The sequence below is a fragment of the Topomyia yanbarensis genome, chromosome 2 (assembly GCF_030247195.1).
Source record: "Topomyia yanbarensis strain Yona2022 chromosome 2, ASM3024719v1, whole genome shotgun sequence".
In the NCBI taxonomy this organism is placed as follows: domain Eukaryota; kingdom Metazoa; phylum Arthropoda; class Insecta; order Diptera; family Culicidae; genus Topomyia; species Topomyia yanbarensis.
In genome coordinates, this window is record NC_080671.1 from 383,162,704 (window position 1) to 383,181,116 (window position 18,413).

Genomic DNA, 18,413 nt, shown 5'->3' on the forward strand with positions numbered 1-18,413 from the left:
TAAAGACTCTAGATATCTCAGCTTAGATGATGGTCTTGATGGTAATTCTTAAAACATTTTTAACTGTGTAGTTTGTATGTGATACTCGACCAACTAGGCGGTGCAAAAGTCGGTTTTATCTTCATTAGATAAGACAATCACAGACAATCTTTTGACGAATGCGTTTCTTTCACTGACTGATAAGACTGCTGAAGCGTCGTATTCCCGTCTTTTTTCCTTCTTTAAACTGTAATATATTAACTTAAAGCGTTTCCTTTTAACATGATCTTATTTACAGTAAATCTAGTTAAAGATGATTGATGACTTGATCAATACATTTTGCAGCGGTTCCTTTTTCCTTGCTTCCAGCGAAAGGCACGAATCTAGGGTAATGAAAATAAAAATCCAACATTGATAGTACAACTGAAAATTCCAAAAGATATGGAACAGGTTTCGGCGGAATGTAAACGAATCCTGGATGCGTTGCTAGGAAGTAGGTTACTAGTCGCGGACGTTCTTGTGCAGCTCCAGCTTGATGGCGTACACATGCTCCAGTACATTCACGATAACGGATTCCTTGTGAGTTTTGAGGGCGCGATTCATCTCGTCAATGCGCACCCGGGTGTCGGCGTCGATTTTGTTCGACACGCCCTCGCGAGAACCGATGTGCTAAAAAGATAGTAGACAAAAGGAGAAATTGAGCATAATGATAGATCCATTGTACCAAATGAGTAAGATTCTTCTATAGGTATTTCTAAAATACGGACATACTGCCTTTTGAAATGCAATTATAGGTAAATCAGCCAAAAAGTGACCAAAAGTCTGACCAAAACAAGACTTTAATGATGTTTAGTTTTACTATAGGTTTCCATGCATATCTTAAAATAATCAAATCCTAAGCTCGTTGTTTTGAATTCGAAATTGCATACACTTGAAGTTCATTTGCGGGTTTGCTCGTTGTAAGATCGCTTCTCCTTTTGAAGTCGAAGAAATAGAATAATCAAGGTTTGCAAATAAAAGTTGAACTATTTTCACAACTTCCACTAATTCGCAATGCGCACAGTTACTACTTACATTTCAATTTTTTAGGAGAATGGGCTGTTCTTATAAGGTTCATTACCCGAGAAAGGAAACAACCAAATATGGTGTTTAATCAACTAAAGAAAAACCAGAATTTAATACAAAATTTTCCGGAAATTGGTCATAAATTGATAGAAAATCATTTAATACTGATTACTAATATCCTCTAATTTACGCAAAATTTGTTAACTGTATCATTGATGACAACACCAAAATAACTTGAAACTAAAAATATAAACAAGCGGAATAATTTCAGCCCCTTGCTTCCGACACATGGAAGGCAATACATCACACTTACTTGCCCTTTGCAGAAGAATTTCTATGACGATTTTAATTCCACTTTCAAATGTCAAATCGTCGTTTCATTAAACAAATAAATTGACACTAATCTGTTCAGTAATTGGTTTTTTTTTGTTAATAAAAGTAATTTGCTCAAGATTTTTTACCACAATTACCACAAAGGTTGCACTAATTGAACAAAACTGTAGTATCTGCTTGATTATAGGTTCATTTTACATTTGATGCGTTTGGTAAAACAGCTTCAAATAAAGCTGTTTCACCAAACGCATCAAAATCCTACGGATAACAAGAACGAAAGGGTCTTTCAAAAACGACAGGATCAGAACGCAATTCCGAAAGCACACGAGCTGTTGAGTTTATAAAAAAGATAGAAGAAGTGCTCTTGAGTCGATTTCAATTGGATTTTGGATCATTTTTCTCATTTTATTTAATAACGAACAAAAATAAAACGGAAGACTGTCATAAACTGAAAACGTAATCCAAACTTATTGACTTATAGACTCAACTAGTTACAACATTTTAGTCGTTCTTTATGATTGTCAACTGACGTCTGTTCGCTGAATCGGTACGTTGTTTTCAAATATAGAGCTGCGGAATTTTTCAAGAAACAAAATGCAATCACAGTTGTTCACCACTCGCAACTGTGCGAGAATGGCTATATTTTTCGATAGTGCGTGGGAAGAGCTTTCAGTATCCGTATAGATTGAAAATCTATCCACCAACGAAAGTTATTTTTTAAATAGTTTTTTGTGAAAGATGCAGTTGGGGTAAGTTTGCGGTGAAGCAAGTTGGTGGTACTATTTACAGTGCAAAATAGGTATCAAATATTTTTATTTCTGGAATTCACTCCAAATTAAGATTCTTCTGTATCTCGTTAATACAGGGGACACTTACTTCGATCAATCGCGTGAAAAATTTCGAAAATTTGCTTTTGAATATGAAGTACGCGTCGAAGTCAAAATGCTGCGATATTGAGAGTGAAATATAATGGCAAATGTCGTTAAACATACAGTTTTATTGAAAAAACATTTAGCACGTTCTATAAGGACCCTTGAAGTACCTGTATCTCCATTTGGTTGCTTATTTTCTAGTATATCCATACATACCGCCAACATACCTCAGTATGTACCGGTTTTTCGGGGGCACATATTTTTATCTATAAAAACCCAGACAATGCAATGAACACTTTTATAAAATTTAGGGATGCTGCCAACAGTCTGCCCTTTTATGCAACGAATTCAATTTTGCACGATCTATCTAAATCATAGTTGTAAATATGAAAACTGAAGCAATCGCCAACTAGCCCCGGTCTCCCCTACCGGTTTTTCATAAAATCGGACGGCGATATAGGGCTTTGAAAATCCAGAACATTACCGATTTTCATTAAACTAGAGGCCCTTTTCGGAAGCCGCAAAGAATTATACACAAAAAGTTGAGGGAAACTTTAACAATCAAGACGCAATCAAATTTGGTGTAAATTTTTTGTTATATATAGCTGTTGCATACCACCCTTTTAGTACAACTAGATTAACCCGAATAAGAGTTACGCACATTTAGTGTGTAAGCAAAAAGTAAGTAAATAAAAACTTTTGGCAGCTGAGAATCGTCTGCTCACGAGTCCAACAGTAAAGTTCAGTGTTATAACTTCTCCTGCGACTGAAAAGAAACCCTTTCGGATAGTTTCTGCGGTGTTCCCCTGTGGTCCCTTCTGCGCCGCAGCAGATATTTGTTAGTGGCGACGAGGCGAACTGGCGGTGTGGATCGGTCACCAGGATCAATACGGCGGAAGGTAATAGACGGGCGGCTCTAGCTGCAGTAATACCACCGACAAACTGACATGACAACTAGAACGATTTCAGTGAAAATTTTTGGCAAATAATTTAAACTCGGAACAGTAACTCCATCTGTATAATGAGTTACAAATCATTACTTAACGTGTCTTTCGTAAAAGAACACTAATGTCCTCTAGTAAAAGTCTGGACAAGACATATTCAAACGAGCAGAAGTTTTTCGAATTCAAATGGGCGGAGCATCGTATATTAACGTTTTAAGTAGAAAGTATTGCACGTTTCATTGGAAACGAGTCGTTTAATCATTTTGAGGCGACGCATTGAATTGGCGCATTTGATAATAAATGCTGAAAACGTCAAAAAATATGCATTACCCAAGTTTAATGTATGCTAATTATTTACTTTAACTGAATTTCTCAATAAAACTGACTAAAACTTTGCTTCTAAAGTTTCAGGTTTTTGTATGTTTTTTACACAAAATTGCACCACATTTTATTAGTGTCCTTCCATAAGAAATACATTGCGATGAATCGTGCGCCGAATAGCGCTGCGAATCTTGCTGCGACGAAAAATAATCGTCGTGTCTTCTTTGGAAAAGCACGGGCAATATTGCGGTATTGACTGGCTTTGTTCTCTGGAGACTCCATGAAAAGTGAATCGAAAAAATTGAATCAACTTCAAGTCGGTTCCGACAGCATGAAGTAACAAGTTACTTTACGCTCGTCCGGGCATGCCACAGACTCAGGTGATTTGTATTCTAATGCCAAAAGATCCTAACTCCTGCGGTAGCATGCAAAAGGTTAAGTCGCCGGGAAACTCTAAGCTTGCTCAAATGACCCTATTCCACGCTTACTAAACTTTCTTCCCTCACATCCTTGCTCTCCCTTTAGTACTATGGCTCATAATATTGAAAAATATACTTCACCTTCCAGTGTCATGCTAATTAAATGCCGTTACAACAACTTCGGGATTTATTATCACATTGCTTAATAAACTATTCCATTTCCGAGAATGAAACCATTTAAGATCGGACCGTAGATCTTTCGCCGAAAATGCAGTGTATGTCATTTGCCCTGATTTACCTCATATTTTGTCAAATATTGTTTATATATATGTTTACAAAATTGATTCAGCTGTTTATCAAATGTTCAACAAAACTAGAACATATATTTCTAAGGTTATAGTTTCCTTTAACTATTTCAAGTATAGCCAAACTTCTTTGAGCCAAGTGCCTTGAAACTATGGTTGTCTATTTTCTCTTGTCCAAACTTCTACTGGAGGAACTCTAGTTACATAGAGTAGCTTGGATGATTATTAGAGAGTTGACTGAAAATTTCGTAACTCGTACTGTCAAACGAACGTCCGTTTGACAGTACGAGTTACAAAATTTTGCGTCGACTCTCTAATAATATCTTGCCAAATTTGAAAATACAGTGTCATGTCAGTTTGTCGGTGGTAATACGCTGCAAAACGGACAGTTCCCGCTGCGCAGATATTCTGGTTGCAGTTGAAAATCGAAAAATTGACTTGCGCCTTTCGTTTTTTCCCTATTTGCAGAGTGGGCAACTAAAACGCATCTTGTGTACATGTTAGAGAATCAACTTGCGCATCATCTACACCAGTTGCGCTTTAGCTTCGCACGCTGAAAATAGAAGAAAAATCGAAAGGCGCAAGTTCACTATTTCGATTTTCAACTGCAACCAGAATATATCCGGACGGTTTCAACTGCAAACCTCCACGGTGAAACGGACTGTTTCCGCTTTGGAATTTCGGATGGATTTCAAATTCAAATTGGAAGCGTTTCCGTTCTCGCTCACCGTACACAGCTCAGAGTCCCTAAACATCTGGACCAAATGGTTCGGTCGAACGTGCTGATCAATGTCAGTCCACAGAATCAACATAAACAACATTACGATAATACGACTCAAGCAGGGGAAGGAAAGCGAGAAATCAGGGTTACCCGAGTCCGAACAGAAGATACGCGATTGCGCGACTAAACTGGCCAGTGGACCACAGGAGTTCCAGCGATTTCGAGGATGATTTTCGGGGTTTCCCGGAAGAAACCACAAGAAAAGTTTGCTGGGCAAACGAAAAGCCGATATGACGGCGATCGAACCTCTTCGACGATCGAAGAGAATTAGGAAAGCAAAAGTGTTCGGAGATTTTATTAAAATCCGAATAAGAAAAAAATGATACTAATTATTGTAAATTGTTAAGGTATTGAGTTCAGTCGAGCTATATTACATAATGAAATTTTATTATTGTACAGTATATCGATAGTCTTAAATATGAAGAAAATGTTTGAATTGTTTACTGAAATTATGTTTCTTCTTAAGTGAGAGGGACTGTTGCATACCAAAGAGAATAGTGAAAGAGACGAAGAGTGAAAATCAGTCAAAACGGCAACACTCCTTTTATGATGATTTCAACACGAATTTTGGCAACCGCTTCCACAGGCAGCACTTTACATGACTCCTATTATATTTTGAAAACAAACCGTATGTCGATCGTTGGATTTGTTTATCAAACGATGCGCATTTCGAAACAAAGAGATGAAATAATTCTAAAGCTTGTTTTTACTCATACATATACTCTAGAATGCACCTCACAATCACGATTGAACCAAATTCTGACGAAAATTGAAATTTTTTTTTTAATAGATGTACAATACTTATCTCCTCCAACTCAGGCATGAGTAATGTTTATTTACATTGCACGATTGGTCTGCTTAATAAGGTATTTGTGGCTTCACTCTATTCGTCTCTTTCCCTATTCTCTTTGTTGCATACCACCCTTTTAGTACAACCAATAATTAACCCGAATAAGAGTTACGCACATTTAGTGTGTAAGCAAAAAGAAAGTAAATAAAAACTTTTGGCAGCTGAGAAATCAGCCTCTTAGTCTGCTCACGAGTCCAACAGTAAAGTTCAGTGTTATAACTTCTCCTGCGACTAAAAAGAAACCCTTTCGGATAGTTTCTGCGGTGTTCCCCTGTGGTCCTTCTGTGCCGTAGCAGATATTAATAACATTATAATTTTGTTGCGGCTTCTGTATTGGCCTTGTGAGATAAGGCCTTGATGAAAAACCGGTAATATTACGGATTTTTAATGCCCCATAACTTGCGAGCGGTGAACAAGCTTGATTGCGATTTTGATTTGATGCAAACCGGTAATGTTTCGGATCTTCAAAGCCGGCCACAGTTGTGTGCGGTGAACTAATTTGATTAAGTCTTGATTGTTGAATTTTTTTCAGCTTTTGGTGTATATTTTTTTGTAGTTTTGCTGCGGCTTTTAAATTGGGTCTGAATTCTGATAATGGTATTAGATACTATGGACGTGTAAAGATTAATGTGTATAATGATAATATCGCATTATATTTTGTACGTAGTCAGGTAGGAAGAAATGAGTCGGTCCACCTAGATTCCACCACAAAAAACACCAGTTAATATCACAGAAAATAGACGTTTAGGCTAGAACAAAATTTCTTCAAAAACCTGTGAAAACTTTCAAATCGATAAACGTTGAAAATCCGTGTTTCACTATTGCCATCTGCGCATCAGTTTGCTACACGTGTTTGACAGCTGTACTCTAACTGCATTGTATCGATCACTGCGCCATCTACAAACGTTTGCCAAACGTGTTTCAGACGTTCGATTTTTTCGGAATTTCAGTATCGGGTATTTACACACGATTCAAATCGAGCCTAAACGTCTGTTATCTGTGATAATATATATGGGGAATTACTTTCGAGATGTGTCCTTTATAATGAATTCCATTTCTTCTAAATGTGACAAGAATCTTTTAGTGGGCACGGTGCAAGTAAGTGTATCAGATCTTGTAATTGATTTTCTCATCGTCCATATATATAAGGATCAACCAGGTGTTATAAGTTATTATTCAAATTGAGTGCTTTCGCCAGGGCTAATTTGTTGAACATTATAAGCACTGAATGCCTGACATGGTAGAATAAGGTGACTTCCGTAAGCATAACCTCCAGTAGTAAAAACCTCCAATTAATGTTTCATATCACGAATGTCATGCGAAAAGGCCGGAATTCAATAGCATCCGTTGTTGGCTGGAGCACCACCTCTTGCTTCTGTGATTCACTCATCTCAACAGATCACCACAGTAAGTATGAAAGTAACAGTTTCTTTAGTTCTTCCAACGAGTCACACGATATGAGAGGAACTGTTTTTGTCACATTCGCCATACAGAGTAGGTATCGTGACCGGTGTCTTCGGTGGTTCGAAATAACAATCTTCCTCAACATTCTCTCAATAATTTGTTCAAACCAAACAAGATACAAATTTGTGAAGAGTCACGGAAAAACATGTTTTTTTTTTCTAAAATGAATTACCGAAAAAATTTGAAGGGGGGCTTTAGCTAATATACCGTAGGATTCCTCCCGTCTGACCAAGACACCGGTACTACCACCTGCTAGTGTGAGAAGTAACGTGCCTAGTGACAGCGCAGAGCCCAGTCGAGTTATATCATCGACATCAGACCCCTTTAGTGAAAGTTACCAGGGCAAAAATTTAAAAAATGAACACCATTGTCAAGTAATAGATTCTTTGCTTCACAGAGCCATTGTGGTGCGTCCAGCACGAAATTAGAGAAAGTATATCTGTTATATTTTAAAATTAATCGCATGTTTCTTAATATTTATGTTTGATTGGCAAGAAACAGAACGGACGAGCAGAGCGAGTAAAGGCGCTTTAACCTAGGGGGTAAGGTACAAATACCTTTGTCCCATCCCAAAAGACCAAAGGAGAGACATTAACCTTCTTAGCAAAGTTACTCCCAACGATATATCCTAACCTCCTATCAATTGGAACGGTCGGTACGGTTGTCCTCGTTTCTTCCTCATGCAACATTCAAAACGATTCGTTAGTTAAATTATTCATCAAAGGAATAAATTAATTACCGTATAATTTTGAAACATCTTCAAACCCAACTCTGCAGAGTAGGCCTGTCCGTTTCAATATTTGCTACATATTATATTATGCTTCAAATATTAATGTTGACAAGAAAAACACTAAAGAATAACTGTGTAAGGATTAGAATAGAATCCTATGTGCGGGATTGGCAATCGAACCCAGATGAGTTGAGTACAAGGCAATCGATTGACCAGCTATGTTATGCCCACCTACTCACACCCATTTTTTACCACAACTCAACTGTTTTTCTAGTAAACCAAAATATTTTGAATATGAAGGTGAATTAAAAAATGTCATATTTGGAGGTATACAATCAAACCAGTTAAATCATTGATAATCTATCGATATGCATAGGGGTAGATTTTTATTAGGCATTCGAAAGGAAAACAGAGATGAACGGCTGCATTTCATTGATGCTGTGAATCGTTGACAAGTTTTCAGTGGTGATCTTACGTGACTTCTCTTTTGTCGGTTCTCATGGTAAAGAGGCATAAGTGTGTCTTTGCCGTGAGACGTGTTGCTAAACTTGAGCGATTCGTAGTAATGTTGCCTAAGCTCGACTCCTGCCAGCAGAAGACTAAAAGATTAGTCCGTATGATATTAAGCCTGATTTGTTCGCGATGCTCTGACGATCGATGAAAATTTCAATTTTCATAGCACCACTGCTGCTGACAGTCGAATTATATACATAATGTTTAACTTTCTCTAATTATGTACAAAAGAAGCCTCAATTTATCCCTCAAAACTCTTGGAAAGTGGCCAAACAGTTCAGATCATTGATTTGGACACAATATAATAAAGTCAAAACAAAATTACATATAATTGGACAGCCAAATGCAGTGGTGCTAGGGAAAATGAATATTTTATCAATCTTCAGAGCATCAATCGGTTTCTGCTTAATAACTTTTTCCACAAGTGTCAGATAGTTTCGTGGTCTTCAAGACTATGTTCCTATGTTAAATTTCCAAAACCACATAAAGATTTTTTTTAGGACATGGGTGGCTTCTGGGGAAATTATTTTGTAAAGTCACGTTTTCCATATGGAGTCCCATGTAAATTTTAAACTTTAATAGTACAGATTTATTTGTACCAAACTAGTTGATATTTCACTCTTTGCTTTCTCTTGGAGAGCAATACTCGTTCGGCTTATCCTTCACAGCGAGAGTGGCTGGTTCTTTTGGACTTTTGCAGTTATCCGAGGAAGTGAAATTATATACATATCTAAACCGACAAAATTGCTCACTGATCCGGAAAAAACACAGCTAAATGTGAACGGTACAGAACTGTAGTGCGCATAATGCTTTGCAAAACAACGCTCTCAATGGTGATTGTGAGTAATTTTGGTAATTTTTAAACCTGTGCTACTTGTTTTTTTTTTCAACTCAGTAGGTAACAAAAACCGATTGAAGTACTCCAATATGTTGACCAATTAATTAATGCAATTCTTAATTCGAGTTGTTAAAGAAGCTAATCTAGAAGAAATACTTTTTGAGATCAAGTGACAATTTATTAGGTAATCAGAATTAGTTTTCAGTTCATAGCTTTTCACTAAAGTTGTAATTATACATTCCACTAAGTCGCTTCAAGGCAGTTTTAAAAAAAATAGTATTTACTTTTCTGAGTATGCTTTAAAGCGTGGAATATCATTGAAAAATTAGAGTCAATTTTATACTTCCTACGCATCTTCAATTAGCACAGTATCACGTGCCAACTGCAAGAACTGGCTTCGGATACTCAGTATCACCTATGAGTACTTAGCTCTTTCGATTTCCTACATAATTAAAAAATATCAAATCTTTACATACCCGAACTTCGGCCTCCTTGAATTGCTTCTCGCGCTCGCTGCGGTACTTTTCGATTTCATCGGTGGCTTCATCCTTGGCTTGCTTTAGGCGCCGAGTTTTACCTGCAGGAAATTCAACCAAAATCTCTTAGTCTAAACCTTTAAACTAGTTTCCGATCATTTTTATCACGAAAAAAGTGATACCAGCACCAGCTGAGCTCGGGTCATGTGACTACCGTGATGCGTTTTCACAATTCGTTTCGTAGGCAAACCGTATAGCAGTTATGTACTTACGCTTGCGGGCTTCTCCCACCTTATCGGCGGCCTTTTTCTCTGCGGCCAGCAGCTGCTGGATACCCTGGGTGTTGCTAGCCATGGCGGATAACGAACAGAAAGATGAGTGTGGAAGCAAAATCAAAGGAACAGACCGGATGAAAATCAAACCGCCGTGGCTGTTGGCTGTCTGGTTGTGAAGAACCTTTCTCACCGAAGTCACGAGTTGATTTGCCTCTGCCGTATAGACGTAGTGAACGATTACGAACGAAATGACAGATCCGATGATTGTGGTGTTGGTGGTGGCGATACTTTTGGCTGGTATCATATGACTGGTGCTTGTTGGTGGGATAAAAGTTCATCCTATGTATGATAGTTACGTAGCTTAAAGCTGCATGAAGCAGCGGAGCTTTTATTGATGAAAATAAGCTTTTACGATGTGCTGTGGGCTCAAGTGCAGATTTGTGGTATTTTCTTTCCTCAAATACATATTCCGCATGGTGTCAAATATAATTGAAATAAAATTGGATGGTTAGGGTTATACCTACTGCCCATAAAAACATAAGAGTCCCATATGTTTTTTGTCGAAATTGAGTTATCTGTTGGATTGTGTTCTGTATCACCACTGAATCACAATGCACTAATAAGATTACCAGGTTTGTTTAGAAAATGTCGAAAAAACCAAAACATGGTTCTCCAATCCATAAGGCTCAATGAAAATGTAAAACGTTTTTCACGGCTTGCTGTTTTTCCATATGGGATTCTTGTGCTTTTATTGGCAGTATAGACAAATAAAAAATTATTTCCTGCGCAAAACTAGTCATTACGAAGCACTTTTTCAAACATTTCTGTGTAAGATCCGGAATAGTTGTGACTAGTTTTTTATGTGCAAAAAATTTGAAATTTATTTTTAAGTTTTATTAATAAACACTGATTTTAACAAACGTATTGGTATTATCAGTATGTGTTTAGAGTTTGGACTATCTATTTTGAAACAATTATGGATGGTGTGAATATTTGCCAGTTTGCTAAGCCAAGGGTTTGTATGAAGGCTCTTGAGCCTATTTTTAACCTATTCGTTTTATTGTTCTACTAATTTCAAGCCGGTGGTTAGAGTTGTGCTAGACACCATTGCTCACTGAAAAGATCGGATAGTAGGATGAAAATTGGGGCGCTAAGTTCCAATTTTTGATTCGTTCGTACACAAAGATTTCACTTTTTTCGGGCTACTTTTGATATTATACTGTTGCTTGTGAACCAAGCAAAAATATTGATTACATCTATCGTCGGTAGAGAAATAAACAAAATGGTGATAACCTCTATACTGCCGTTATAAGCTTAATTGTCCCATGTTCTATGGGATTCCCTATATACATGGGATAATTATGCGTAGAACGGCAGCATAGTGGAGTCAAACTAGGCTCATCATCCTAGATAGGGTATAGAATGGGTCAAATAACTATATTTAATTCCACAATTAATGATGAAAGCTCACCATACACATATACATCAAAGGAGTTATAGTTACTTTTATCTAGGAAACTCCCACTGATCATATTACCTTTCATCCAGGATTATAACTAATGAAAAGGTCCATTCTATATTTCCCAGTAGATTCGAAACCTAAACAAATTTAAATTCCCGTGTAGCAACGTTTTCGTTTTTACATAATGCTACACTTGTGTAGTGTAAAGAGGGAGATGGACTCATCACACCCCCCGACTACACCGGTGTAGCGAAAGTGCCATTAATTTCGTTAGCCACCTGATTTCGTAAGTTGGCATGATTTTTTAAGGATGCCTCGTGGCTGCATGGGAAAAATGAAAAATGGTCCTAATTAACGAGCACAATACTATTGCCTTTCTTTAGTAGCTCCCATTGACTGTAAATTTTGGGAGCGATTGATTGCACTCTCAGCTTTCTGCATCGGCTAGGTTGTATGGAAATTAATAAAACAACTTTTTTATAAAATCCGCTCCTACAGATAATTATTTTACTCAAATTGGAAAACCAATGCAATAGCAGTGTAATCCAGAATACGGTTAACAAGTTTGCCAAAAACATATTTTGATGTAATGTTTTATAAAATTGTTATTACGATTTTATTTCCGTCAACACTGCCATCATACCACAAACACCAACGTGTGCACGCATTTGTCATGGTTTTAATCTACTCATTACAGCATGCTGTGTGTTTGACTGTCATTTTTCGTTTGTTTACTTGTTTGAGCGGTTGAAATTTTTCGTTTCTAAAATATCACACATTGGAAGAAAAATGAGAAAAATGGCGAAGTTCTTTGGAATTAATCGCGCGTGTGTAAAAACCCTCATAAACAAGCTTCGAGAACAGTATTCTTTGGATGAACTGCAAGGAAGAACCCCGAATACTCCAACGCGAAATTGGACCAGAAAGCGGTATCTTTAATAAGGCACAATAAATTCAGGTCGATATGTGATTTGGCCAACGAAATGGAAACGAGCATCAAATGATCCAACGCGTGTTTAAAAACAGACCTAAAGACATAGAAAGCAGAAATCGCCAATCATCAGAGTTGAGATTTACTTAAATTCGAAATATTGAATTTCCAAGCTTTGCACTACACCGGCGTAGTCAGTATTACCACAGAGAACAGACGTCCTTCTCGACCGTTAAAGTTGTGCAAAAATTATGGGCTATTCAAAGATAATATCCATCAGGTTCGCTACTGTCGCCATTTGGTTTAGTGAGTTAGTTTAACTGAGCTGACAGTTGATCACTTACATGTGCTTTTCAACTGGCCGACATAATGGACATGCTAGTATGGCGATATTAGCGTTTTAACGGAAATTAGTTCAAATGTTTACGCAAGTATTATGAACTTATTTGTTTGAAAATAGTTGTCTGTTCTCTGAGGTATTACACTCTTTGAAACTTAGCAGTAATCACTCTTTTTTTATACTTCACTGATATTTACTACAGCAGCAAATATGTAAAAATCAAAGCCATATAAGCACCAGAAGACGTGTTGCATTTCAACAGACTAATTTATTTGTTTAATTGAATTATTTAACAAATTTGATTTTGATGTGTAAACCCGGTAAAAATGTGCTACCATCAAATACGCTGTGGCTGTGCTGACTTATTCTCAAATTATAATTTCCGTAGAATGGGTTCGCGTTGTTGCGACATAGTGCCTGTCGACAATTCCCTGAAATCTATAAAGAATGACATAGCTGATTTGAAAGATGTCGTCAAAGCTCTCTCGGTTAAAGTAGACTCAAAACCGCTATCCCCAATCATAACGCCTTGGAAACGAATTGCTGAATAGAATCCAGTTTCAAACACGACTAAGCGTAAACGCGAAGATGATTCGCTCAAAACAAAATTTCCTAATATTCGTGGATCCAAAGCTGCGTTTGAAACAATAAAAACAATGTCACCACCTGAGGAGCTGTTATGGGTTTACTTGTCAGCATTCGATCCCAGCACGACAGATGATGAAGTTTCTACCCTTGTGAAAGATTGTCTGGGGGAGAATCTGCAACCGAGAATAGTTCACCTAGTTCCTAAGGACAAGGATCTCTCAGCTCTGAACATCAATTACTTTCAAAGTTGGCGTTAGCAAATCATACAGGGATAAGGTTCTGTCCAAAGACACTTGGCCGGAGAACATCTACTTCCGTGAATTTGTCACCAATTCAAAAATTCGACGACCAATCATCAGGATTACCGCGGAGAAGAATCCATCTGGTGGTGGACAGTAGCGCCAAGCTATCCCGGATAAACTCGTCTGTCTAACTTCTTGTACCCCAGCGAGCGATCGCGGTCTACCTGACGAATCGGTGACTTCTTCTGTGTCAGGTAAAGCCAAGAAGGGTATATATCCTTCCGAAGCAATACAAGATGCTGCACGCCCTGAATGTAAATTTCACTTACAGTCGGCTGATGAACACAACTCTACCGCCGCTGTGAATCTTCAATGTCAAAAACAAAATTTTGATCCCATCGTAACGAACACGTCTCTTCATAGAGATCCTGATTGTTGGTGATTTCAATTTCTCCGGATTAAAATTCTCCGTTGGATGCAATCGTATCTCAGTGACCGTTGTCTAGCAGTCAAGATAGGTAATTGTGTATCCGAAGAGTTCTTCGCTTCATCTGGCATTCCGCAAGGCAGCCATCTCGGTCCATTGATTTTTCTTCTGTATTTCAACGACGTCAACTTTTGTTTAGAAGGACCACGGTTGTCTTTCGCCGATGACCTCAAGTTATACCATAGAATCCGGAATACTGATGATGCAGCTTTCCTTCAACGCCAACTGGTAACCTTTGCGGAATGGTGCGAGATCAACCGAATGACCCTAAACCCCAAGAAATGTACGGTCATTACGTTCTCGAGGGAAAAACGCCAATTCGATTCGATTACTGTCTAGCTGATTCCACGATTGACAGAGCGAATTGTGTCAAAGATCTTGAAGTTTTTCTCGATGAACAACTGACGTTTAAACAGCATATCAGCTATATTGTCGCAAAGGCATCACGCTGTTTGGGGTTTATAATGAGAATATCTATGCACTTTTCAGATATTTACTGCTTGAAATCTCTCTACTGCTCACTCGTTCGATAAACTTTGGAATATTGTTCAGTTGTGTGGAACCCTCATTATCTCAACGGTGTCCATCGAATTGAGACAGTACAGCGCAGATTTGTTCGGTTTGCCCTTCGTCGATTGCCTTGGAGCAACCCTCACCAACTGCCAACTTACGAAAGCCGGGGTTTGCTTATTGGACTCGATACATTGCAAGTGCAGCGGGATCTATTCCGTGCTATGACGATTTCGGATATTTTGCAAGATCGAATTGACTGCCCCGAGCTTCTCAGTGCGATAAATATGAACGTTCGCCTTCGCGCCCTTCGCAATAATTTATTTCTCCGATTACCTCTTCGCCGGACTAACTATGGAGTTAACGGTGCCATCATTGCAATTGGTTTGCAGCGGACCTTCAACAGAGTGTCATCCGAGTTTGATCTTTATATTCCACGTAGCAGATTACAATTTGACTTTTTAAATTGATTAAGAAATTATCATTGGGACCACACTGTATCTGTTGATATTAATTATAAATAAATAAATAAATAAATAAATAAATAAATAAATAAATAAATAAATAAATAAATAAATAAATAAATAAATAAATAAATAAATAAATAAATAAATAAATGAATAAATAAATAAATAAATAAATAAATAAATAAGGGCTTTAATTATTTTTCTCTAAATTATTATTTAGTAATTTACCGAAAAGAAACAGACACATCCGAACTGATAGATGGTTATATTACGCAGTATAAATATCTCAAAAATACAATTGTCATATCGTTCTCATCAATAGTTTTGATTATAATATTTCACGTTTAATACACCAAAATTATTTTTTCGAAATATCCAACTCCATTCATGTTCTCCGACCGATAAAGCATTCCGATCTCGATGACTTGGTAATGAAAGTGAACAAACGAAGGGATCCAAGGCAGTACTGCTACACATCATTAGAATAAAACTGCATGTTTGCCTCCACATATATGAATTATGACTTGGAAAGATTCTGTAAATTAAGTGATTTCCATGCTTCCATGCATGGTTAGTGTTTTGTAATATGCAAACACTATAAAACTATGAACATTTTCTTCAGGACGATATTTGCAAAGACTGTACCTAGTTTAATAGTACTCTTATTTACAAAAATTCATTTATCCTAAATTAATTTTTTCGTGGTAAAATGCTCTAATTTATTTACTATTTATGTGATAAAAATGAAATTATTTCCCTCAAATAACAGACAATTATCTCTGTAAAGTTCATACACACTTCGCACGATTCTTTTCGATATCTGCGATATTAAAGATGGTAGATTCGTAATCTCGTTGTGAAATAAAAGAACTTTGAATTGACAAATAGTAAAAAATTAAAGGATTGTGTACAGAACCAAATCAAAACACATATTGGACCAAATCAAAAACTGAAACTGCTCTAATATAACTCATTCTCCTCTCCCACTAAAATTTCCAACTAGCACCCGCCTTAGGAGAAAATCCAGTTCAGTCCACCCAAGCATTAGAAATACCTACAGAAGCATGAGGTCAGGTGCCTTAGTAGTAAAAAAATGCATCACGTATATCCGAAATATGAAACGTGTGTGTAAATAGGTTCATTATTCTGGGTATCTACAAACTGGAGAAGGCATTCTGGCGTGAGAATATTTACCATATCAATACGTTAGAGGATCGATACGCCCCAGACCACCAATTGTATTTCATTCTAGAGCATCAATTTATTATATCTTCTACTCCGGCTCAATAAACAACAAAAGGTTCTCGAGCTAACAAAATTAAGCCATAGAAATAAACCTCACGCACACACAAGCATAAAAGTAACCTTTAAGCATGCAATTTAAACTAAAAAACACCCACTCAAACTGCTGCTTGGGAGAGTAAGTTTTAGATTAAAAACTTTCAGTCTTATGTTATAAATTTGTAATAATTATGAATCTACAACTGAACGACTCCAGAACGTGCCCTTAGGTTTTTACTCGACTCGAAATTATTTTCCCCAATCTATCGAACTAGAATGCACGTGCTTAATACTCTTTATATATTCAAAATACTAAACGTGTTTCAAATAAAACAAAGAGAGCGGCAGCGTACACCATATATGAAGTACGGAACAAAAATGATCGAAATAATAAATAAAAACCCTATGCGGGTGATGTGATTTTTTCCGTTCTAAATCCACTTTTATTAACCACCTATATTAAGCACTAATCAGCTGAACATATCCTAAGAAAATTGATTGACATAAAATATTAATGCTTGCAAACCAGTGATAATAATAAAGCCCAACCAGCGCTTTATCTTGGTCAGGTGGCATTTCTTTAGCGTTGACTACCAAGAATCGCTATAGATTAGCTTCGCAACTTTTTAAAAACAAATCAAACCTGAATCTGCTCTAGTCTAATTCAATCTCCTCGCACATAGAAATCGCTAACTAACACCCGCCTTTCAAGAGGCGCAAATCCAGTTCAGTCCACCCGTGCATTAGAAATACCTTCAGAAGCATGCTGTGAGATGTCTTAGTGATGAAAACGCATCATTTATGTCAGAAAATTAAAACTTGTCAATAGGCTAATTATTCCAGGTACCTACGAACTGCAGGAACCATCTCGGCATAAGAATTTGACCTGTATTAATCCAACGCACACGTTAGATTATGCCCCAACTGGATCATCGATAAGCTCCAGACCCCCACCTGAAATTCATTCTATTACATCAATGTATTATATCTGATACCCCGACTCATTAACAATGAAGCCAACAGAATAATGTTGAAGAAATAAAAAAACCAACGGAATCACAAGCATCAATATAAATTATTTATCCCAACGCCATTGCAGTGTTGAACTTAATCCAAAAACCACCCTGCACGCCCCACGTTGCAAATCAGCGTGTGTATACGACTTGATCCTTTAGTATTTCTATTTCAAAACGCACAGCAGGGCCCTGCCAGTACAACTTGCCCCGTTTCCTTGCTGTGTGCATTTTTTTTCGTACGCGCTACATGCTGCTGTGTTTCCAGTTTAGTCACCGTTCATTAATGTTGCCATTTTTAGTTGATATTTTTCACTGTCGTGCGATTTGAAACTTTGCATACACGAACGTGTTCAAATGCGAAGAGTTCACATTTTCATACACTCGCATCTAAGTGACTAAATCTAATACCGGGAATTTAAAAATAGATATGCTGCGTGTCCGTTCGAATCATTAGTTGCTCGCATGCCAAACGAGCAACATCATGACTATAATGTCCGGATAGTCTGGCATCTGAAATATGTGTGCACGGTTTAACTGTGTTTGGGTTAATACCACCACTATCGATGTTGTACCGTCCGGACTATATATTAGGTATTCCAAACAGTGTTAAGGGTTTTCTCATACTAAACGAATACAATTTCTATAAAAACTTTTTTCGACATAGTATTCATCGTTTTGTTCGACTTCGTTTTCCTTCTTTCAGACTAAAAAACTATGGCATAACTATAAAAATTGAGGTTTTTCTGAGAAAATTACGATTTATTTGTTTATTTTATGGGCACTCATTTTTTCAATCACTACACGAAATACATTGTAGGACTCTGGTAGGGAAGAACTGTTGTATTCTGCGTACAGCCCGGATATAGTGCAATCAGATTGCCTTTTGTTTCATGCATACTCTCTCGACGGAAAAAAATCTCTCCA

General features: G+C 37.3%; 1 protein-coding gene across 1 annotated transcript; it reads right to left on the reverse strand.

The window, feature by feature from the left end:
* Window positions 1-196: 196 nt before the first annotated feature.
* On the reverse strand, window positions 197-10,387 carry LOC131684701 (V-type proton ATPase subunit G-like). The gene is made up of 3 exons (XM_058967805.1): window positions 10,163-10,387; window positions 9,891-9,991; window positions 197-648 (listed from the first exon to the last, which is right to left on the reverse strand). The coding sequence occupies exons 1-3, from the start codon at window positions 10,242-10,244 to the stop codon at window positions 481-483; spliced, it is 351 nt and encodes a 116-aa protein (XP_058823788.1). The 5' UTR covers window positions 10,245-10,387; the 3' UTR covers window positions 197-480.
* Window positions 10,388-18,413: the final 8,026 nt, after the last annotated feature.